This window comes from Stomoxys calcitrans, chromosome 3, assembly GCF_963082655.1.
Source record: "Stomoxys calcitrans chromosome 3, idStoCalc2.1, whole genome shotgun sequence".
NCBI classification, from domain to species: domain Eukaryota; kingdom Metazoa; phylum Arthropoda; class Insecta; order Diptera; family Muscidae; genus Stomoxys; species Stomoxys calcitrans.
In genome coordinates this window covers 159,552,046-159,576,962 of record NC_081554.1, presented here as the reverse complement: position 1 = coordinate 159,576,962, position 24,917 = coordinate 159,552,046, and the positions used below count along the sequence as shown (strand labels likewise).

Below are 24,917 nucleotides of genomic sequence, written 5' to 3'. Positions count from 1 at the left end.
TGGATACCCATCACCTCGGGCATATATGTAAACCACCTTTCGTCAAAATCCGGTGAAAAATGCATACCTTCTGCCCCATAGTAGCTATATCGAAGTATGTTCCGATTTGGACCAAATACTAATAAATACAAGTCATTGTTCAATTGTGAATAACAAAATATTGGTTTTTTTAGTAGTTATATCTTAAAAAAGATCGATCTGGACCATACACGATACGGATGTCGAAAAGCCTAACATAAGCCACTGTGTCAAATTTTAGTGAAATATACTTATATATAAAATTAAATTTGTGTTTGTTTGTATGTTTGTTCGTGTGTTCCTTATAGACTCAGAAACGGCTAAACCGATTTTTTTTGAAATTTTCACTGATCCCGTAGTGAAAATAGGGTACTAAATTTTTTGATATCAGAAGGGGGAGCGGATCCTCACCCTTACCCTAATTTTCAGAAATGCCAGATCTCGGAGATGGGTGGTGTGATAGAAGCGAAATTTTTTGTGCTCTCTTATAGTAACCTACAAACAAAAATTTGGTATCCAAATTTCGGATGGGGTGCCTAGGGGGGCGCTTCACCCCATACCTTATTAAATATATATATACACCAATCAAGACAATATGGGACTCAAATAAAAAGTATTTAAGATTAGAAAACGTATCTGATATCGAATTGTCGGCCCAAGTGTTTGGGGGACCACCCCAACCCCCAAAACACCCCTAAATCGGACATATTTACTGACCATGGCAATATGGGAATTAAATGAAAGACATTTGTTAAATACGAATCTGATATCCAAATTTGGGACAAAGTTTTTGGGGGCCCACTCCTTTCCCAAAACACTCCCAAAACAGAACTTATTTACTGACCATGGCAATAAGGAACTTAAATAAAAGGCATTTGAGTTTAGAATACGAATCTGATATCCAGATGTCGGACTAAGTGTTTGAGCGGCCGCCCCGAGAATATCCTCCCAAGAAGACAAATTTACGACCATAGCAATATGGGGTTAAAATGAAAGGTCTTTGAATGTAAAGCACGAATTTGATATAAACGTTCGGGAAAAGTGTCTATGGGGCCAACCCACCCCCATAACACCACCCAAATAGGAAGTATTTGCTGACCATTGTAATATGAGGCTCAAAAGAGAGGTATTTTAAAGGAGAACACAATTTTGATATATATTTTCAAAGCCAAGTCGCTGAGTGGCCGCCCCATCCCCCAAAAGTGAAAAGTATTTGGAAGTAGGCCATGAATCTGACATCGACATTCGGGACCAACTGACTTGGAGTCGTCCCACCACCATAACAACCCTCAAATAGGACGTATTTGCTCACCAAGACAATTTAGACCTTCAAGACAATGGAGCTCGATATTCATAGTTTTTAGGGCCCATTCCCCAAACCGGACATATTTGCTGGCTTTTTCAATAAGGGGTATAAGTGAATGGTATTTGAGATTAGAAAACGAATTTGATATCCAATTTTGAGGGCAATGGCAACATGGGGTTCAAATATATGGGAATAGAGCACGTTGCTGACATATATTCAGGGCTTAGGGATTGGGGGACCACCCCACTTCCCAAATCACCCCTAAATCGGGCATATTTACCGACAATGTCAATGTCGGGCTCAAATGAAAGGAATTGGGGGGTAAAGCAAGAATTGATACCCACTTTTGGAACCAATTTTCTGGGGGTCTTCCCCTTTTCTAAAATACCCCACAAACAGTACATTTTTTACTGACCATCGCAATATGGGGTTCAAATAAAGGCATTTGGGAGAAGAATACGAATTTGATATCCAAATGAACGACCATGTATTTGAGGCGTCACAACTTCCCCAAAACATCCCACAAAGGGTAAACATTTTTCGACCATACCAATATGTGTCTAAAATGAAAGGTATTTAAGATTAGAAATCGAATTTGATAACCATTTTTGGGACCATGTGTTTGGGGGACGCCTCATCCTGTAAACTCCACTCAAAACCAATGGTAATATGGGGTTCAAATAAATGGTATTTGAGAGAAGAGCACGATGCTGATATTTTTCAGGGCCAAGTGTCTGGGGGACCACCACACCCCCGAAAACACCCCTAAATCAGACATCAGGAGAATATCGGGCTGAAATAAAGTATTTTAAGAATTGAGTACATCTTACATCCAAACTTTAATTCGTAGAGCAATAAATATCATATGGGATTCAGATAAAAGCACTTATATTGTTAAACTGTTTGTCAAGCGTGTACTATTTGCGTAGCATGGTATTTCACAAAAAGCTCTTTAATAGTCGAAAATATATATTCCAAGGAAAATGTTGTTCCATGTAAAGTTAAAGAAGGCGCAGCAGAGCAGCCCCGTCCCGCTAGTGGGATTATAGATGCGCCTTTTATGGGGCCAAGACTTTAAATCGAGATATACGTCTATATGGCAGCTATATCAGAATCTGGACCGATTTTGGCCAAGTTGCTGAACATGTCGAAGAGCCTAACACTACTCACTATCCCAAATTTCGGTGAAATCGGACCATAATTGCGCCTTTTATGGGCCTAAAACCTTAAATCGAGACATCGGTCTATGTGGCAGCTATATACTAATCAGGACCGATCTCAGCCAAATTGAAGGAAATGTCGAAGGGCCTAAAACTCAACTCAAAACAAAACTCACTGTCCCAAATATCGGCGAAATCGGACAATAAATGCGACTTTTATGGGCCTAAAACCTAAAATCGAGAGATCGGTCTATATGGTAGCTATATCCAAATCTAGACCGATCTAGGCCAAATAGCAGAAATATGTCAAGCGGCTTAGCTTGACTCACTGTCCCAAATTTCGGCGACATCGGACAATAAATGCGTCTTTTATGGGCCCAAAAACTTAAATCGAGAGGCCGGTCTATATGGCAACCTTATCCAAATCTAGACCAATTTGGGACAAATTGCAGAAATATGTCGAAAGACTTAACTTAACTCACTGTCCCAAATTTCGGCGATATCTGACAATAAATGCGCCTTTTATGGGTCCAAAACTTTAAATCGAGAGATCGGTCTTATGACAGCTATATCCAAATCTGAACCGATCTGTTCCTATATTGCAGAAGTATGTCGAGAGGCTTAACTTAACTCACTGTCCCAAATTTCGGCGGAATCGGAGAATAAATGCGCCTTTTATGGACCCAAGACCTTAAATCGAGATATCGGTCTATATGACAGCTATATCCAAATCTGGACCGATCTGGGCCAAATTGCGGAAATATGTCGAAAGACTTAACTTAACTCACTGTCCCAAATTTCGGCGACATCGGACAATAAATGCGTCTTTGATTGGCCCAAAACCTTTAATCGAGAAATCGGTCTATATGGCAGCTATATCCAAATCTGGACCGATCTGGGCCAAATAGCAGAAATATGTCGAGCGGCTTAACTTAACTCACTGTCCCAAATTTCAGCGACATCAGACAATAAATGCGTCTTTTATGGGCCCCAAAAACCTTAAATCGAGAGATCGGTCTATATGGCAGCTATATCCAAATCTGGACCGATGTTGGCCAAATTGAAGAATGATGGCGAAGAGCCTAACACAACTCACTGTCCCAAATTTCGGCCACATCGGATAATAAATGCTCCTTTTATAGGCGAAAGACCTTAAATCGAGAGATCGGTCTATATGGCACCTATATCCAAATCTGAACCGATCTGGGCCAAATTAAAGAACGATATCGGTTGGTCTAACACAACTCACTGTCTCAAATTACAGAAAAATCGGACAATAAATGCGGCTTTTATGGGCCTAAGACCCTAAATCGGCCGATCGGTCTATATGGGGACTATAAAAGAATCCGTCCATGCCAATATTCACACAATGGCGGTAGGCATTGTCATTGAGGGGGTTTTTGACACATTGATCCAATCCTTAGACCAGTACCGGATGTTCCGGGTCTTTAGATAATGGATAAACCATATCTAAAGACCCTGAGCCGTAGGCTCGAAATGGGGCTTGAATCCAAGGATGCGCGGAGCGTGATTAGATCAACACTTTCTTAGGCCTCAGTAGTTTGGTGGACTGCGATTGAGAAAAGGGTGCTTAGGACTTTCATATACTCCGAAAGCATGCAAGCTGGTATTTATACCCAAGGCCTGCAAGGCATGTTATGTGACACCAAAGGTCTATAGACCTTAATCAGAAAGCTTATACGTTAGGATCGGAGATCATTTTCTCTTCGCATAGGCAGAGCGATGAGGACCAAGCCCTCTAAGGCACTGGAGGCTATTCTAGATATCCGACCCATCGACTTACATATTAAGTGTGAGGCTCAAGGCGATGGGCGTATGAATAGATGATAGGAGCAGGCCATACCGTAGCGGTATAATTGAGGCGACGATAGGAAATCTGGAGGGAATGGAAGAGGTTTCCGATTGGATACCTGAGATGACACTTGAGGTCGAGTGCGGGACACTGCTGTCACAGGGACAGTCAGTATGACGGAACTCTGGTATTGTCATCTGGGAGATCATGTTACACGGATGGATCAAAGTCAGAGGACAGAGTGGGCCTAGTGGTCTACATTGAGAACCCAGGTACTGAGATTTGTTTTCAACTGCCTGACCATTATATGATACTGCATGTAGAGATCCGAGCGATCACTGAATGCGTGAGGTGTTGTGGTGTTTACGCGAGGACGTCGAGTGTGAACATCTTTATGGACAGTAAACTAGCCATGAGGACAACATATACCAGGGCGGTAGGCTCACTAACATTCTTGGAGAGTGAGAAGGAGATTAATGACTTCTCTGAGGAGGGTACAATCCGCATAGTTTGGTTGCCGGGTCATAGCGGATTAAGGGGGAATGAAAGATCAGACGATTTGGCGGTGCAGGCTAGGGGACTGCCGTCAATAACCTTGGTTAACCCAGAGCCAGCGTAGCGCTGAGGTTAGCATGCCCTCCTATGACGCTGATCATATGGGTTCTAATCCTGGCGAGACCATCAAAAAATTTTTCAGCGGTGGTTGTCCTCTCCTACTGCTGGCAGCATTTTGTGAGGTTGTATGCCTTGTAAAAACTGCTCTCCAAAGAGGTGTCTCACCACGGCACGCCATTCGGACTCGACTTTAAAGAGGAGGGCTCCTGTCATTCAGCTTAAAACTTGAATCGGTGCGCACTCATTGATACGTGATATGTACCTTAGTGGAAAATCCATGGGCAAATTTTGGAACCCGAAGCATTTCGGGTCAACGCAGTCCTAGTTAAAGACATGATCGACCAACGTGACCAACACTGAGGAGCAGTGAAACTGTCGTTAGGACGGCGATAGTCCTATTGGGAGATCCGGATCGTGAGAAGACGAGGATATTACTGAAAGGAAGTTGTAAAGAGGTCAGCATAGCTTTCGGTATCATAACGGGACATATGGGACTACGAGATCACTTATGTGAAATCGGTGCGGCAAGTGATAGCATTTGTAGGGCATGTGGGGAAGGTGATGAGACGTTGGAACATTTCCTATGTCACTGCCCCGCTTTCGGGGATAACAGACATCGGTACTTAAGGAAATGCAAATGTGTCAAAGAACATTCCATTAAGGAACAGGGGCAAACTTCCACTTATCTATAAGGGCTGTACGATTCAAGTTTAAGCTCAGTAATGAGGGTCCTCCTTTTTAAGCCGAATCCGAACGGCGATCGTCAGTACTACACCTCTTTGTGGAGAAGTTTTTGTATGGCTGCCTTACCAAGTGCTACAGTACCTCACAGATGTCGTCAGCATTAGGAAGGCATAAACACCGCTGAAATTTATTTTCTGATATTCTCGCCAGGATTCGACCCTTACCTAGGTAGGGACACACATTGTTTGCCTAAAAAGAGATACCGAGCAAAGAGCTCGACAAATCCGATTCATGGTGAAGGGTATAAAAGATTCGGCCCGGCCGAAATTAGCACGTTTTTATTTCTTGAGGTTACTCTTTCGTACCAAGAGCGCATAACAAGCCAATTACTGGCTTTTATGTATGTCCATAGGCCGATTAATATACGCACCCTCTTATCAACCTAACCACATCTAAACTATTCTTGATCGTTGTGACATTCTAAGTTGAACTAGCCATGCCCGTCCGTCAAATTTTGTTTAGGCATGTGCATTACAATTATGCCCTCCAAAAATCACACAATATATTGCCCACAAGGGTCCACAAATTCCTATGTTTAACGCTCAGGTGAGGACTTGGGAATTTTTTCAACAAATTTCAGATTTTCATTTGAACATTGATTTCTTGATTGTTATCTTCCAAATCATCCAGACATAAATTTAATAAGCTAGTGTATATGTATGTATGTATGTATGTTTAGCAGATTCTTTAATGGTGGGTACCCATGTTTTTACTGGTCTTTTCCTACTCTCTTTATTCCTCCATAACTCCATACGCACTACAATGATAATGGTAGAAAAGCAAAGAAATGCAATAATAAACCCTAGTACATGCTCATACTCTTCCCCCTGCCTGCGTTCCATCCAGTGTGCATGGTAAACATCAAACTTTGTTTCTCCATTGTCATACATGCCATTATTTTGAGCGGGTTCAAGGACAACATTCGGATAGACAAAAATATTATTAAAGCTTAGGGCTATAAACTTCAAATGGAAAAGCACAAGGACATCCGTGTTTTCATGCCTCCAACTGTAGACACAAAAATCTACATGTGAATGAGCTGTCTGCAATATTTTACACTGCAAGTAAATTATCTAGGGTTAGGGGACAAAAAAATGTACAACGACAACTTTCAAAGCATGTAAAAGCGTGCTGAGTTGTGTCGGTTCGAATCTTATATACCCTCCTCAATGGATAGCATTTGACAAGTTCTTTGCACCATATTTCTTTAGGCAAAAAGAGGATAATGGATAAGAATTGCTATGCGCTTCGAACTATATCAGGTTATGAACCGATTCGGGTTATATGTGGCTTAGATTTTGGAGGCTATGAAAGAAGTGATTGTGCAAAATTGCTTTACTCTTTCGAAAATTAGCGTGCTTTCCACAGACATATAAACAGACAGTCGGTCGAACAGTGCTAGATCGACTTAAAATATCATAGCCACCAGGTATATATATACTTAGATCAATATTTCGATGTGTTACAAACCGAGTGACAATGTTAGCATACCCCTATCCTATGGTGGAGGGTATAAAAACTGGGATTTCAGGAATTTTAAATTAATAAATTTTATTTATATGAAGTCTTAAATCCAAAGAAGTTGCTTCATTCCACTCAAAGAATGCATAGTACTTTTCAACATGTTTTAATATACTTGAGGTAAGCAGTGTTGCCATAGCTAACATCTATCTTAACTGACATTTTTGTAAACACTTTTAAGATTTAATCTATTTCTCAGATGTCACAGCATTTGAGACTCAAAATTTTCTACAATAATGCTGACATTTGGTGTATAAATATATGAGCTGCGGAGTCTGACCGGGACTCACACCCAAGATAGTCGGAGCGTTACCCCGCTTGTTATACCTAAAACCATAGAAAGGGTGGTATATTAATCTAGTCATTCTGTTTGCAACACCTCGAATTATTTATCTGTGGCCCCATTGAAAATGCAAATTTTCCCATGAACATTCCACTAAGGAACAGGGGCAAACTTCTCACATATCAATGAGTGCTGTCCGATTCAAGTTTGAGCTCAATGATGAGGGGCCTCCTTTGTAAAGCCGAGTCCGAACGGCGTGCCGTAGTGCGAAAACGCTTTGTAGAGAAGATTTTACATGGCACATTACCTCACAAATGTCGCTAGCATTAGAAGGGGAAAACCACTGTTGAAAATTTTTCCTATTTTTTCGCCAGGACTCGCACCCAGACGTTCCGCGTCATTGGCGGATATGCTTGGTTAGATTGAAAAAAGGGTGCAGATATTAATCCGCCCAATGTCACTGTGGACATACACCTAAGCCAGTAATCGGCTTGTTTTTTGCCTGTTAGGGTGAGATCGTTAAATTTTACAATTTTTGTTTGTTTTTCTTTCGAGACTACCTCAATGATCGGAGATGCAAATGGAAAAGGAAAGCCAAAGATAGCAACACACACCAACCACTATGGGACGCGTTTCGTCTTTGGTTAGAAGACTTTTCAACCATATTAGGTGTGATAGCTTCAAAGGCCGTGCGTTGGTAAATTGTATTTGAATCGTATTAATAGCGAAAACGCATCTTTGATACAATTACCACATTAACCACGCTCGACAGCCCTGCTTATTAGCTGTACTTTTCCTAATGCATGTATTTTTGTGTAATGACAGACATTCTATCTGTGTCTTATATATTTTATGGGATACTTCAGAAGGAATGCATAAAGACTTTTAAAAGTTGCAAGGTATTCCTCTTGGAAGATTCATTTTCGAAGGCATATGGTCCTTCTATAAGAAGGTAGTTAAGTCTTACTACCTTCTCTCTGGGTTGTCACTGCGCTGTTTTATCATCGACAACCCGGCACGGGATAGCTGTGAGCACCACACAAGCTGGAACATGGAATTTCCATCTGTGTGGTGTTCATTGCTGTCATGAGAAACTTAGCTGCGAGCTACCGGGCGCGTCCACAGGTTGCCGATATTGGAATGCTCCATACGAAGTAGCTGTAATTTCAGTCGCGGACAATCAGCGGTATCGAGTGCAGAGTATCAGTGAGAGGTCGAGTGGCACCGGCTCTTGCACAGATGCTGAGTGTCTATGATGCTCGATATGACAAAGTGAGTTTTTGGTGCTTTTAAATACTGGCCACCTAGTTCCCGCGGCAATCGGCCCTTTGGACCGGAACGAGCTTGCTCACCTACAGGAGCTTGACGAGGATCGCCACCTCCATATGAAAATGTGGAGGTGGCGATCAACAACAACATCATAATGACAATGAATGCTTTCATCATGTCCAATGTCGCCACGCTCAAACGGATGCGAACCTTTGCTGCAACAAGATAATGATCCGAATATATGTTCGCTCCTCGGATCGGTCTTACATCTAACACGCTGGATGAATGGTTCCTCACTTCTTGATCTGGCGACAACCGTGTAGAGTTGTGAATTTGTTTTATCTTGAAATCCGTTCAAATCTTCCAGATTTTAGTATCATGGGCGGGGGCTAGCCACAATCCGCATAGAGGCCAAATTCTTCAGTATCAGCCAAATATGTACCCATGCATCGACGGAAGACAAGGACGAGCAGATCAAGGATATTCTCAGTGAGCGCCTTGAGAATATCCTTGATCTGCTCGTCCTTGTCTTCCGTCGATGCATGGGTACATATTTGGCTGATACTGAAGAATTTGGCCTCTATGCTGATTGTGCCTAGCCTCTCATCCATCGGAGTGACCATCTACTAACCACAAATCCACAGCTAAATTCATGCCTCAACGTTTGGCGTTGTTACGACGCCCACTATCACAATCCATAGCGTTTCCTGTAAGGCGGTAATATCTGCATTGTACTTCTCCAATACATTTGCCAGTGCGTATACTGCACCTTCTCTATAAAGAGTGCGGACATTACAGGTCCTTTTGCAACTCCTCGAAATATTCGTCTAAGACCCATAAAGTATATATATTCTTGATCGTCAAGGCAATTTAAGTCGATCTAGCCAGGCCTGTCTGTCCGTCCGTGTGCCTGTCGAAAGCACGTTAACTTTCGAAGAAGTAAAGCTAAGTGCGTGAAATTGCATCAATACTTCTCGTTAGTGTAGATCCGTTGGGATTGTAAATGGACCATATCGGTCCATGTATTGATATAGCTGCCATATAAATCGATTTTGGATTTTGACTTCTTGAGCTTTTAGAGAGCGCAATTCTTCTCCGATTCAGCTGACATTTTACATGAGGTGTTTTATTATGATTTCTAACAACTCTGTTGTTAGAAATAGGTCCATAACTTGATAAAGCTGTCATATAAACCGATCTTGGATCTTCATTTCCTGAGCCATTGGAGGGCGCAATTCTCTTCCGATTTGGTTGAAATTAAGCATGACGTATTATGTTATGACTTCCAACAACTGTGAATAGAATGGTTCAAATCGATCCATAACCTGATATAGCTGCCATATAAACCGATCTTGGATATTGACTTCTTAAGCCACTAGAGGGAGCAATTCTCATATGATTTGTTTGAAAGAGTGCATAAAGTGTTTTTTTATGACTTCCAAAAACTTTATGGTTCAAATCGGTCCATAACCGATCTTGGATCTTGATTCTTGAGCCACTAGAGGGCGCAATTCTTATCCGATTTGGCTGAAAAGTACAACGGCTTCTCCCATGGCCTTCAATATACGTGCCCAGTATAGTCTGAATCGATCTAAGACCTGATACAGCTCCCTTATAAACCGATCTCGAGATTATGCTTCTTGAGCCCCTACAAGGCGCAATTCTTAAACGAACGAACTGAAATATTACCCAATGAAATATGGCCTTCAGCCGCCCCTAAAGTGGCAACAGACTTTGAAATCGAAATCGCTGTCTGCTAGTGGCCGAATTTGTAGCTTCATACATCCAAGGCTATATTGCCCGGTTTTAGGCTATTTGTGGTTATTTCGCAATTAAATGCCATTTTAGTTGAATGAAAAACCTCAATAAAATCTATAACATGGCAACTCTGATTAAAAGGAAACCAATGTAAGGATACTTAATGCCACAGATGTTTTTAAATAGACTTGCATTATTATTTTTGCCCAAAAACAACTGCAAAACAAGAAGCTTTCATTTCCTTTTATAACTTGGTGTAGGTGTATGAACAGCAACGTCATATGGAACTTAAGTTTCATTACGAAGATGACTGCCAACCTGAGTCGGAGCATATTTGCCTTGTTTGCAAGGGCATTATTTTGTGGGGAAAAGAGAATAAAGGTGGATTTTTAAGTTAAATAACTTTGCTTGCACATTTTTATTAAAAATTATATGCAATAACAACATGGCATAGACAGGCGAATGGTGAGGTTACGAGGATGATCTGAATTTTTTGGAAGGAAAACAAAAAATTTAAAAGGTTGTTATTAAACTCAGTGTTGCTGGCAACCGTAGAGAATACTGTAGCCAAATGCTACTTTGTCCACGAACATTTCATTAAGGAACAGGGGCAAAGTTCTTACATATCAATGAGAGCTGTCCGGTTCTAGTTTTAGCTCAATGATAAGTGGCCTTCTTTCTTTAGCCGAATCCGAACGGCGTGCAATTAACAGTGCGACACCTCTTTGTGGAGAAGATTTTACCAGACTCCTATACCAAATAGTGCAGTACCTCTCAAATGTCGCCAGCATTAGGAAGGAATAACCACCGCTAAAAATTGTGTCAGATGTCTTCGCAGCCATGTGTTTTAATTGTAGTTCCTCAACCCTTTCATCGAATTAAATATTAAATAGTCACTTCTTATTGACATGAGAGGGATTTTCCTCTCTTCCTTAATATAATGTTTGGGAAATGCTTCATGAACCGAAACTAGGCTCGAACGTGTTTAAGTTTAATGAAGACATCCTGGATTAATTTCGTATATTTCTTTGATCCGGGTTTATTAGACCTATCCTAATTGAAGTTGTCGTTATAATTATACCCACCACCGAAGGATCGGGGTATATTCATTTTGTCATTCCGTTTGCAACACATCGAAATATCCATTTCCGATCTTATAAAGTATATATACAGTCATTAAAAATAGAGATATTAAGCTGAAATTTTGCACAGATTCTTTTTTTGTCCATAAGTTAAGTTCGAAGATGTGCTATATCGGACTATATCTTGATATAGCCTCCATATTGACCGATCCGCCGATTTAGGGTCTTAGACCCATAAAAGCCACATTTATTATCCGATTTTGCTGAAATGGGACAGTGAGTTGCGTTAGGGCCTACGACATCCTTCTTCAATTTGGCCCAGATCGGTTCAGATTTGGATATAGCTGCCATATAGACCGATCTCTTGATTAAAGTGTTGGGCCCATAAAAAGCGCATTTATTTTCCGATTTCGCCGAAATTTGAGACAGTGGGCCTTCGACATTCTTCTTTAATTTGGCTCAGATCGGTCCAGATTTGGATACAGCTGCCATATAGACCGATCTCTCGATTTAAGGTTTTGGTCCCATAAAAGGCGCACTTATCATCTGATTTTGCCAAAAATTTGGGAAAGTGAGTTGTGTCCATCGACATCCTTCTTCAGTTTGGCCCAGATCGGTCCAGATTTAAATATAGCTGCCATATAGACGGATCTCTCGATTTAAGGTTTTGGGGTCATAAAAGGCGCATTTATTATCTGATTTTGCCAAAAATTTGGGAAAGTGAGTTGTGTAGACCGATCTCTCGATTTAAGGTTTTGGTCCCATAAAAGACGCATTTATTGTCCGATGTCGCCGAAATTTGGGACGGTGAGTTGTGTTAGGCTCTTCGACATTTTTCTGAAAATTGGCCCAAATCGGCCAAGATTTTGATATAGGCAGTGGTACATATATACCCGAGGTGGTGGGTATCCAAAGTTCCAAAGTATAGTCCAAATCGGTTCATAACCTGATATAGCTCCGATAAAAACCGATCTCGGATCTTGACTTCTTGAGCCGCTAGAGGGCACCATTATTATCCTATTTGGCTGAAATTTTAAAAGGAGTGTTATTGTTTGACCGTCAACAAATAAGGTCCATATCGGTTCATAACCTGATATAGTTCCCATATAAGCCTTGAGCCGATAGAGGGCGCAATTATTATCCGATGTGGCTGAAATGTGGCATGAGATGTTTAAATTTGATTGTCAACAATTGTGCCAAGTATGGTTCAAATCGGTCAATAACCTGATATAGCATCCATATAATCCGATCTCGGATCTTGACTTCGTGAGCTTGCGGAGGGCAATTGTTATCCGATTAGACTGAAATTTTGCAAAAAATGTTTTGACTTGACCATTAACAACTGCGCCAAGTATGGCCCAAATCGGTTGACAACTTGATATATCGTCTATTTGGCTCAGACCGATCCTCCGATTTAGGGTCTTAGGCCCATAAAAGCCACATTTATTATCCGATTTTGCTGAAATTTGGAATAGTGAGTTGTGTTAAGCCTTTCGACATCCTCCTTCAATTTGGCCCATATCGGTCCAGATTTGGATATAGTTGCCAAATAGACCGATCCGCCGATTTAGGGTCTTAGGCCCCTAAAAGGCACATTTATTTTCCGACTTTGCAGAAATTTGGGACAGTGAGTTGTGTTAGGCCCTTCGACATCTTTCTGCAATTTGCTCCTGATCGGTCCAGATTTGGATATAGTTGCCATATAGATGGATCTCCGATTTAGGGTCTTGGGCCCATAAAAGTCACATTTACTATCCGATTTTTCTGAAATTTGGGGCAGTGAGTTGCATTAGGCCCTTAGACATCCTTCGTCAATTTGGTCCAGATCGGTCCAGATTTGCATATAGCTGCCATATAGATCGATTTCTCGATTTAAGGTTTTGGGCCCAAAAAAGACGCATTTATTTTCCGATGTCGCCGAAATTGGGGACGGTGGGTCAAGTTTGGGACAGTGCTTTGTGTAAGGCTTTTCGACATTTCTCTGCAACTTGGCCCAAATCGGTTCAGATCTGGATATAGCTGCCATATAGACCGATATCTCGATTTAAAGTCTTGGGTCCATAAAAGGCACATTTAAAATCCGATTTCAATGAAATTTGATACAGTGACTTATGTTAGGCTTGTGGACATCCCCGTTGTATATGGTTCAGATCGGTTTATTTTTAGATATAGGTACTGTACTTATTAGTATTTGGTCCAAATCGGAATATATTTCGATATAACTGCTATGGGACATAAGGTATGCAATTTTCACCGGATTTTGATTAAAGGCGGTGTATATATATAACCGAGGTGGTGGGTATCCAAAGTTCGGCCCGGCCGAACTTAAGGCCTTTTTACTTGTTTTGTCTATAAAGAGATATTGGCCAAAGAACTTGACAAACGGGATTCGTGGTGGAGGGTATACAAGATTCGGACCTGCCGAACATTTTTACTTGTTGCCAATTAAAATTGAACCATCGATCTTTTATTTCTTTTGTTTTCATATTATTTACGCTTACGGCGAAAAAATTCATGTTTTTCATTAAATGGGTCACGTTAAAAAACTTTAGTTCTCATACGACATCTAAAAACTGAAGCCAGTTTGTTTGGAACAAGCTTTAATTCAAGTATCTCGGATTGGATACTGAGATATGCAATCTTTTAAAATGACGAATTGTCGGGTCATGTCGCAGTAAATATGGTAATGCATCAAACACTTCAAGAACGACTTCATATGTTTATACAACTACCGATATACCGTGGAGAAGTGGTATGGGAGTTATAGATAGTTGGATTTTCATTTTCCTAGGTTAACCCTTTTTGTGCCTATCTGAAAATGCAATGTTAAAGCAACATATTTAAAGAAGAAACTTTCTCTCAAACATTCCAAGAATTGTTTTATATGTTGGCCCATTCATTGCTTTGTGTCAATTCAATTGGTTTATAAGGTTTAGATAATGAAATTTTCATTTTTGGAGAGAAAACTTTTCTGGACCTATTTAACTTTCGCAACCTACCTCTTAACATTAACAAACATTCCCTACATCCCTTTTATCGAGACCAAAAACATAAAACTACAACAGCAAATTAAGAAAAATCCCAAAAATAAACAAAACAAATGAAAATTTTTGCCAACAACTTTCCACTGCTCTACGAGTATTGTATTTGTACAGGCATTGCCAAAGTATGTTTGTCGTCTTTCGTCGTCAGACAGACAAATATGTCAGACTGTAACAGGAAATTCTTCATGTATTCCCCCGTTTGCAGGGGAGTGTTGATGGTAAACACTTTAGACCTTAACAAATATGATTAAGTACCCCAAGTACATACAGTGTACCATAATGATGCACAAAAGTCCTTTGCCATCTCACAAACAAGTGAATGAAAATAAACCAGACATTCATTCCTACGAGAGTTAGTAGTACTCGTATAGGACAGTTCAAAACAATGCTGAAGAAATTTTGCGGTAAATGGCAGTGGGACCCAAAACACCACACACTGAGTAGTTTTCAAACAGAGTTTCCCATGGCCCAAGCCATGGGTAGGAAAAATATCAGACCGCACAAAGGATTCTCTCGCACTTTAGCAAATATTTGCTTTGTGTTATGATCTCCAACCAAAAATTTTTCAGCAAGAAGATGAAAAAAAGAAAAAATAAAGGCAGAAGACCATAACTTCATATACTTAGTGCTCATTCGTATGTTCGTCGAGACTTTAGACATCTGTTGGAAAAATTCCTCCTTTCTCTTCCTCTTCTTTTGCGGTTACAACTCCTACAGGCCCATGTTCTTGCAATTGCTACCGTATACTTAGTGCTGCTACTGTTCATCATGATGACAAAGGACTTCTACATTTTGCTTCGAAACTGTGTGGGATGTGCATGTGTGTGTGTGGGTGTGTGTTTGCGTGAGTTTCGTTGAGTTCTTTTCATTTAAGGACAACCATAATAATCATTAAATTTATATGAGAAATGAGTAAAGGAGATTTAATTAGTTATGATATTAGGGGTTTTGCTATTTAATTGTTTTAAACAAACCTAATTTCCTACTGGCAAATGATCTGCTTAATGGCAAGAATCTAATATTAGAATTTTTGTTTAATAGACAACTCATTATATGGTATTTGAACAATGGATCATTACAGAACAAGTAAAAAGGCATTATGTGCGGACGTGCCAAACTTTGGACAAGAACTACCTCAGATTAAACACATTTCGACAGAATCCGGTGAAAATGCACCACTTATGAACCCGTAGCAGCTATAGCGAAATATGGTCCGATATAGGCCAAACAGAGCACGCACGTCGAGGGTCTAACGCTGCTTACTCTTGCTTACAGCTATGCCCAAATACGTTTCGATCTGAACCATACTCCGCACGGACGTCGAAAAGTCTAACAAAGCTAACGGTGCCTAATATCAGCGAAATATGGTAATAAATGCGACTTCTATGGGCCTTAGACCTTAAATCGGTAGATCGATCTATATGCGAGCTATATCAGGACATTGTCCGATCCATATTCGATGCTAATATCGCTGATATCGAAGATTCTGAGACAACTCACTGTGGCAAATTTCTGCGGAGACTGGTTATAAATGCGGCTTATATGGCCTTAGACCTTAAATAGGTACATCGGTCTATATGGGGGTACATGAAGACATAGTCTGATCTAGACCACATTCGAAGCGGATATTTAATGTCCCAAGCGACATCGGGTATTAAATGCGGCTTAAATGAGCCTTAGACCTTAGAGAGGGATATCGGTCCAAATCGGGGGTATATCGTGACATTGTCCAATTTGAAACATTTTTGATACGAATATCGAGAGTCCTGAGTTAACATGCTGTTGCAAATTTCAGCGATACATGATAATAACTGCGACTTCTATGGGCCTTAGACCTTAAATCGGTAGATCGTTCTATATGAGGGGTATATCGAGACATTGTTTGATTTGAACTATATTCTATACGGATATCTAGAATCCTGAGACAACTTATTGTTGCAAATTTTAGGGAAGTTGTGAAATAAATGCGGCTTATATGGGCCTTAGACCCTACATCGGGAGATCGTTCTATATGGGGGGTATATCGAGACGTTGTTCGATTTGCACCATGTTCTATACGAATATCGAGAGTCCTGAGACAACTCACTGTTGGACCTTACATCCTAAATCGGAAGATCGTTCTATGTGGGGGATATATCGAGACATTGTTCGATTTGAACCATTTCTATAAGGATATCGAGAGTCCTGAGACAACTTGTTGTTGCAAATTTTAGTGATGCTGTGAATAAATGCGGCTTATATGGGCCTTAGACCTTAAATAGGGACATCGGTCTTTATGAGGGTACATCAAGACATTGAGGTCATTGTATCGTAGAGGTTAGCATGGCCGCATGACGCTGAACGCCTGGGAGGATAATGGTGAGAACATCAGAAAAAAAAAAAAACAAGTAAAAGCGTGCTAAGTTCGGCCGGGCCGAATCTTATATACCCTCCACCATGGATTGCATTTGTCGAGTTCTTTTCCCGGCATCTCTTCTTAGGCAAAAAAAAAGAAAGTAAAGAAAAGATTTTCTCCGCTATTAAGGTGATATCAAGATATGGTCCGGTTTGGACCACAATTAAATTATATGTTGGAGACCTGTGTAAATCTTTGAGATCGATTTATACGGGAGCTGTATCGGGCTATGGACCGATTCAGACCATAATAAACACGTATGTTGATGGTCATGAAAGAATCCGTCGTACAAAATTTCAGGAAAATCGGATAATAATTGCGACCTCTAGAGGGTCAAGAAGTCAAGATCCCAGATCGGTTTATATGGCAGCTATATCAGGTTATGAACCGACTTGTACTTTATTTGACATAGTTGTTGAAAGTAACAATAAAAAACGTCTTGCGAAATTTCAGCCAAATCGGATAGGAATTGTGCCCTCTAGAAGCTCAAGAAGTCAAGTCCCCAGATCTGTTTATATGACAGCTATATTAGGTTATGAACCGATTTGAACCATATTTGGCACAGATGTTGGATATCATAACAAAATACTACGTGCCAAAATTCATTCAAATTGGATAAGAATTGCGCCCTCTAGAGGCTCAAGAAGTCAAGACCCAAGATCGGTTTATATGACAGCTATATAAGGTTATGGACTGATTTGAACCATACTTAGCACAGTTGTTGGATATCGTAACAAAACACGTCGTGCAAAATTTCATTCCAATCGGTTAAGAATTGCGCACTCTAGAGGCTCAAGAAGTCAAGACCACAGATCGGTTTATATGGCAGCTATATCAGGTTATGGACCGATTTGAACCATACTTGGCACAGTTGTTGGATATAATAACGAAACACGTCGTGCAAAATTTCATTCCAATCGGATAAGAATTGCGCACTCTAGACGCTCAAGAAGTCAAGACCCAAGATCGGTTTATATGGCAGCTATATCAGGTTATGGACCGATTTGAACCATACTTGGCACAGTTGTTGGATATAATAACGAAACACGTCGTGCAAAATTTCATTCCAATCGGATAAGAATTGCGCACTCTAGACGCTCAAGAAGTCAAGACCCAAGATCGGTTTATATGGCAGCTATATCAAAACATGGACCGATATGGCCCATTTACAATACCAACCGACCTACACTAATAAGAAGTATTTGTGCAAAATTTCAAGCGGCTAGCTTTACTCCTTCGGAAGTTAGCGTGCTTTCGACAGACAGACGGACGGACGGACGGACAGACGGACGGACATGGCTAGATCGACATAAAATTTCACGACGATCAAGAATATATATACTTTATGGGGTCTCAGACGAATATTTCGAGAAGTTACAATCAGAATGACGAAATTAGTATACCCCCCATCTTATGGTGGAGGGTATAAAAATCCAGTGGTGGTTAACCCCTCCTAGTGCTGGCGAAATTTGTGAGGTACTATGCCATGTAAAAACTTCTTCATAATGAGGTGTTGAACTGGGTCATGCCGTTCGGACTCGGCTATAAAACTTGAATCGGCGAGCACTCACTGATATGTCAGAAGTTTGCCCTGTTCATAAGCGGAATGTTCTTGGGCAAATTTGCAATTTTTATTCCATCAAGACATTGGCTGATTTGGACTATATTCGACACGGATGTCGAGAGTCCCAAGACAACATACTTGCAGCGAAAGCGGTTAATAAGAGCGCTTTTTATGGGCCTAAGACTTAAAATCGGGAGATCGGTCTATATGGGGGATGCAAATAGTCCATTAAATCTCATCTTCGAACTTAACCCGACTATGGACTAGTTCTGACTTCGACTTTGCGATCAATCAACTGCCAAAACGAATTATAAACAAGAACGTATATCCAGAGATCGGTCTATATGTCATCTATACCCAAATGTAGACCGATCTGGGCCATATTGCAGAAAGATGTCGAGGGACCTAACATAGCTCAATGTCCTCAATTTCAGCAAAATCGGACAATAAATGCGCATTTTATAGGCCCAAGATCTTAAATCAAATATCGGTCTATATGGCAGCTATATCCAAATCTGAACCGATCTGGACCAAATTGAAGAAGGATGTCGAGTAGCCAAACAAATTCACTGTATCAAATTTCAGCAAAATTAGACAATAAATGTGGTTTTTATGGGCCTAAGATCCTAAATCGGGGGATCGGTCTATATGGGGGCTATATCAAGATATAGTCCGATATAGCTCACCTTCGAACTTAACGTGCTTATGGACAAAAAAATAATCTGGGCAAAGTTTTTTTTTTTCAATATCCAACTTCAATTCAATTCAACAGACAGACGGACGGACTTGACTAGATTTCGTTATGTTGCAAACGGTAATTAGAGTGGAGTAGGAATCTGGTATGAGAATATGATACAAAGGGTCTACGGGACCTCCCCAATCCCAAACCCCACAAAACAGGAATGTATGACCAAAATTACAAAATGTGGTATAAGAATGTTATCCAAGGTGCCTACGGGTCCTCCTCAATTCCAAAACCCCCCAAAACGGGCATGTTCGACCAAACTCACAAAATTGGTTTCAAATAAAACGTTTCAGGGAGTAGACTATGAATCTGGCATACAATCTTGGAACAAAGGGTCTGGGGACCGACCACCCATTAAATACCTTCCAATACGACATATAGGTCGATGGGGGCAATATGGGACTTAAAGGTAATTTCTGCGAGAGTAGGGTACGAATCTGATCTCTGGACCCCTTCTCAATTTTCAAAAACACTAGGTCTAGGATATAGGTGCACGGATTTAACCAAAATTTTGGTAACTCAAAAATGTATGGTAACTCAAAAACACAAAATGGAACTTTGGGGTAAAATAATTTGGGGGGATGCCCCACCATAAAACCCACCTTAACGGTCATGCTTACCGATTAGATATCAAATGAAGGTTATTTAAGAGTAAAGTTTGAACTTTGTATAAAAATTTGCCGCAAAACGTCGAGTGTCTACTTCCTCAGAAATTAGCGTGCTTTCGATAGACAGACGGACGGACATGGGTAGACCTACTTAAAATGTCGTGACGATCAAGAATATATTACTTTATGGGGTCTTAGACGCATATTTCGAGATGTCACAAACAGAATGACCAAATTATTATACCCCCAACCTATGGTGGAGGGTATAAAAAGCAATTTTAGGGTATAGCGAAGTGCACCGGGCCATCTAGTATTACAATAAAATATGGCCAAAAGTAAACTTTTCAGTGTGAACATAGGACATCAGCAAGCTCTATCGTTGGCCAAAATCTTGGCTTGATTCCACGAAATATGGGTTGATTCCAATTCTCTTTTCGTACAGCGAATCCATGTTTTCCCCGGCGTCCCCTCCTACGCTGTCCTTGTGGGTTCCAGTCTAGGTCATTTCTCGCTATATCTTAAACATAAGCTTTGTTATGTTTAAGAAAGGTGCTTCTAGCCTTGTTCATACGTACTCGTATGTCTGCCTCTATCCTCCGTCGTTTGTAATGTTGCTGCCAAGTTAGGAGAAGATATCAACGTCTTTAATGATATGGTCGTTTATAGTGAGCAGTGTCAGATTTGATGTTCCTATTCTTATAAATTTGGTCTTTGCTATGTTTATCCTCAGGCCTATTTTGGCAACATTCATTCAGTCGTTCCAGTTTCGCCTTCATGTGCTCGAAGCGATGCGCACAGAGGCATTTTCCGCGTAGTCGATGTCTCCGAGGAAATCGTTAATACCCCACCGTATGACATAGGTTGCCTGAGCATTAGTTGCTTCTAATACGAAGTCTAATAAAATTTGCAAGTAAAAAGGCAAATTCGGCCCGGCCAAACTTTGGATACGCACCACCTCGGGAATATATGAAAACCCCCTTTCGTCACAATCCGGTGAAATTGGATAACTTATGCACCCAAATTCGACACGGATATTGAATGGACTAATAAATATAAGCCACTGTTGAATTTTGTATTTCAAATTTCAACAAAATCGGGTAATAAATAAGGCTTTTATGAACTTCAGACCCTTAATCGGCACATCGATCCATATCTAAATACAGTCCGATCTTTACCATATTTGGGTCGGCTAGCAGGTGGCCCAAAACTACTCATTGTTTCAAAATTCAGCGAAATCGGTTAAAAAATAAAGGTTTTGTGGGCTTCAGACCCTCAATCGGGAGATCGGTCTATATGGCAGCTATACCTAATATAGTCCGATTTGATCTATGTTTAGGTCAGACATCAGGAGGCTTAAGTTAACTCTCTGTTTAAAATTTCGGCGAAATTGGATTGAAGGGGTTTCAGCCCCTTGCGGCTTCCAGGGGCTCAAGAAGTCAAATCGGGAGAATGGTTTATTTGGGTTGCCAAAAAGTAATTGCGGATTTTTCATATAGTCGGCGTTGACAAATTTTTTCACTTGTGACTCTGTAATTGCATTCTTTCTTCTGTCAGTTATCAGCTGTTACTTTTAGCTTGCTTTAGAAAAAAAGTGTAAAAAAAGTATATTTGATTAAAGTTCATTCTAAGTTTTATTAAAAATGCATTTACTTTCTTTTAAAAAATCCGCAATTACTTTTTGGGCAACCCAATATATCAGGCTATAGACCGATTTGGCCCATACTCGACACAGTTGTTGGAAGTCATAACGGAACACTACGTGAAACATATCAGCCAAATCGGATGAAAATTGAGGCTTCCAGGGGCTCAAGAAGTTAAACTGGGTTTATATGGGGGCTATATCCAAATATAAACCGATATAGCCCATTTGCAATACTCAACGACCTACAGCTATCGTGATTTCGACAGACTGACGGACGAACATGGCTATCCAATCAGAATGTCGAGTCGATCCAGAATATATATTCTTTATGGGGTCCCAGATCAATATTTCGAGGTGTTACAAACGGAATGACTAAATTAGTATACCCCCATCCTATGGTGGGTTTAAAAAGAGACAATAACTAGTTCGTGTATGTATTGAATAAATCCTTTCAAATTCCCAACTTTGCCATTGCAGCTGTACAACGTGAACTATACTCTGCACTAACAATGGTACAGTAGTTTAAGGACAAATGGACTACCAAGTGGAAAATTAGTATAAAAATGAATATTTATGGTTGCTGTTGCAACAAAAGGATTAAGAACAAAGTACTTCTCTACTCAACTTGAAGTTTGCATAGATTGGGAGTAGCAAGACAAAAAAATACAATGAAAATGGAAACTAAAATAGCCGAAAAAATTAATTGAAACGAATTTATGCTTGAGGGTGGATTTAACGAAAAGTTAGCTTGCTGACAGGTTAGTATTGTTCGAAAGAAATTGGATAAATAAGCTGGAAAATGTAGGGAATAGACAAAGGTATCCGATTTATGAAAAATGTTAATGCAACATGTCACTATAACTGTAAAGAGATTATGGAAATTCTTTTCTTCTTTTTATAACCATTGTTGAATTTTTTTCCCTTATTTAACTTACCAACAGTATACTTTCCCAAGCCATCCATCGAATGGGCATTGGTTGGGTTTGCCGTCCAGCTGATCCCTCCAACTGACAATAGTCGGATGTGTAGGCCGAGCGATTTATCACAGTACCGATGGTGCAGACTTTTATGTTATAGTCGGGGCCAATGATGCAACTCCTGAAAATATAATAAAAATTACATAAATGCCAGTTTCTAATTAAATATTTGCAGGCGAAAAAAAATTTTTTTTTCTTAAGCATCCCTTACACATCCCTTTAAAGTTATTGCTTGAAAATTCCAATTTTTAAACAAATTTCTTTAATGAAATAAACGAATAAAACCACTTAGCCAAAGGCAAAAGGGAAAAATGAAAAAGGCAGTACCGACATTATTTGTTTTCCTCAGTTGGTACATTCTTTTAAATCAAACAAACATTTCCTGTAACCACAAAATTACGTTTTAAATGTCCATGGAAAGTACACGCAAAACAACAATAACAGACGTTATGCCAAATTGCATGAACAACCCTTAAATTTTGGTTAGAAAAGGGACCGAGAGTTCAAGCACTGGCATTCCCTTAATAATTTTTTGTGCGAATCTTATCATCATCATCACCATCACCGCCAAGTGTTGATATGAATTTTTGTCCAAAACTCCCTTCAAATTTGCCACATTTTGGTGCATTTGTGTGTGTTTGTATAGCTTATCTTATGCACCTTTTTCCTATTGAAAAATGAGAAATCCAAAGGCTTAGGTTAAGAGGCGACTTTTATACTCAAAATTGGTTGGGCTTTGGTCAGATGGTGTGAAACCAAGGAACACTTTGGTAATATTTTGTTCACCAACTTGGTTATGTGCAAAAGAGAGAATACCCCAAAGTTCTACAACCAGATAAGAAAATTAGTACAAAGGCGTTAAGTTCAGCCAGGTCGAACCCTCGATCTCGGGTATACATGTAAACCACCTTACGTCAAAATCTGCCTCATCGCAGCTATATCGAAATATGTTCCGATTTGGACCAAATACAAATAAGTAAAGGGTGATTTTTTTGAGGTTAGGATTTTCATGCATTAGTATTTGACAGATCACGTGGGATTTCAGACATGGTGTCAAAGAGAAAGATGCTCAGTATGCTCTGACATTTCATCATGAATAGACTTACTAACGAGCAACGCTTGCAAATCATTGAATTTTATTACCAAAATCAGTGTTCGGTTCGAAATGTGTTCATTCACCGTAACGTTGCGTCCAACAGCATCTTTGAAAAAATACGGTCCAATGATTCCACCAGCGTACAAACCACACCAAACAGTGCATTTTTCGGGATGCATGGGCAGTTTTTGAACGGCTTCTGGTTGCTCTTCACTCCAAATGCGGCAATTTTGCTTATTTACGTAGCCATTCAACCAGAAATGAGCCTCATCGCTGAACGGTGAATGAACACATTTCGAACCGAACACTGATTTTGGTAATAAAATTCAATGATTTGCAAGCGTTGCTCGTTAGTAAGTCTATTCATGATGAAATGTCAAAGCATACTGAGCATCTTTCTCTTTGACACCATGTCTGAAATCCCACGTGATCTGTCAAATACTAATGCATGAAAATCCTAACCTCAAAAAAATCACCCTTTACAAGTCATTGCACAATTGCGCAAAACAAAATATTGGTCTTTTTAGTAGCCATATCTAAAAATTAACCGATCTGAACCATATACGACATGGATGTCGAAAAGCCTAACATAAGTCACCGTGTCAAATTTCAGTGAAATCGGATTATAAATGCGCCTTTAAGGGGCCAAGACTTTTAATCGAGATATCGGTCTATATGACAGCTATATCCAAATCTGAATCGATCTGGGCCAAGTTTCAGAAAAATGTCAAAGAGCCTAACAGAACTCACTGTCCCAAATTTCGTCGAAATCGGAATAAAAAAGCGCCTTTTATGGTCCCAAAACCTTAAATCGAGAGATATATCCATATGGCAGTTATATTCAAATTTATGGTCCCAAAACCATAAATCGAGAGATGGCTCTATATGGCGGCTATATCCAAATCTGGACCGATCTGAGCCAAATTGAAGAATAATGTCGAAGGGCCTAGCACAACCCACGGTTCCAAATTTCGGTGACGTTGGACAATACATGCGCTTTTTATTGGCCCAAAACCTTAAATCAAGAGATAGGTCTATATGGCAGTTGTATTCAAATCTGGACGGATTAGGGCCAAATTAAGGAAGGATGTCGAAGGGCCTAACATGCCCCAAATTTCAGCAAAATCGTATAATAAATGCGGCTTTTATGGGCCTAGGACCCTTAATCGGAGGATCGGTCTATATGTCAGCTATATCCAAATCTGGACCGATCTGGGCCAAACTGAATAAGGATGTCGAAGGGCCTAACAGAACTCACTGTCCCAAATTTCAGCAAA

At 40.1% G+C, this 24,917-nt stretch overlaps 1 protein-coding gene across 1 annotated transcript in view; it reads right to left on the bottom strand.

Moving 5' to 3' along the window:
- Nucleotides 1-24,917, bottom strand: part of LOC106085304 (epithelial discoidin domain-containing receptor 1) — a 903,344-nt gene that overhangs the window by 2,334 nt on the left and 876,093 nt on the right. The window contains exon 14 of the mRNA XM_059364462.1: nucleotides 22,503-22,665. Within this exon, the coding sequence (XP_059220445.1) occupies nucleotides 22,503-22,665 (163 nt within the window). The remainder of the gene's footprint in view (nucleotides 1-22,502; nucleotides 22,666-24,917) is intronic.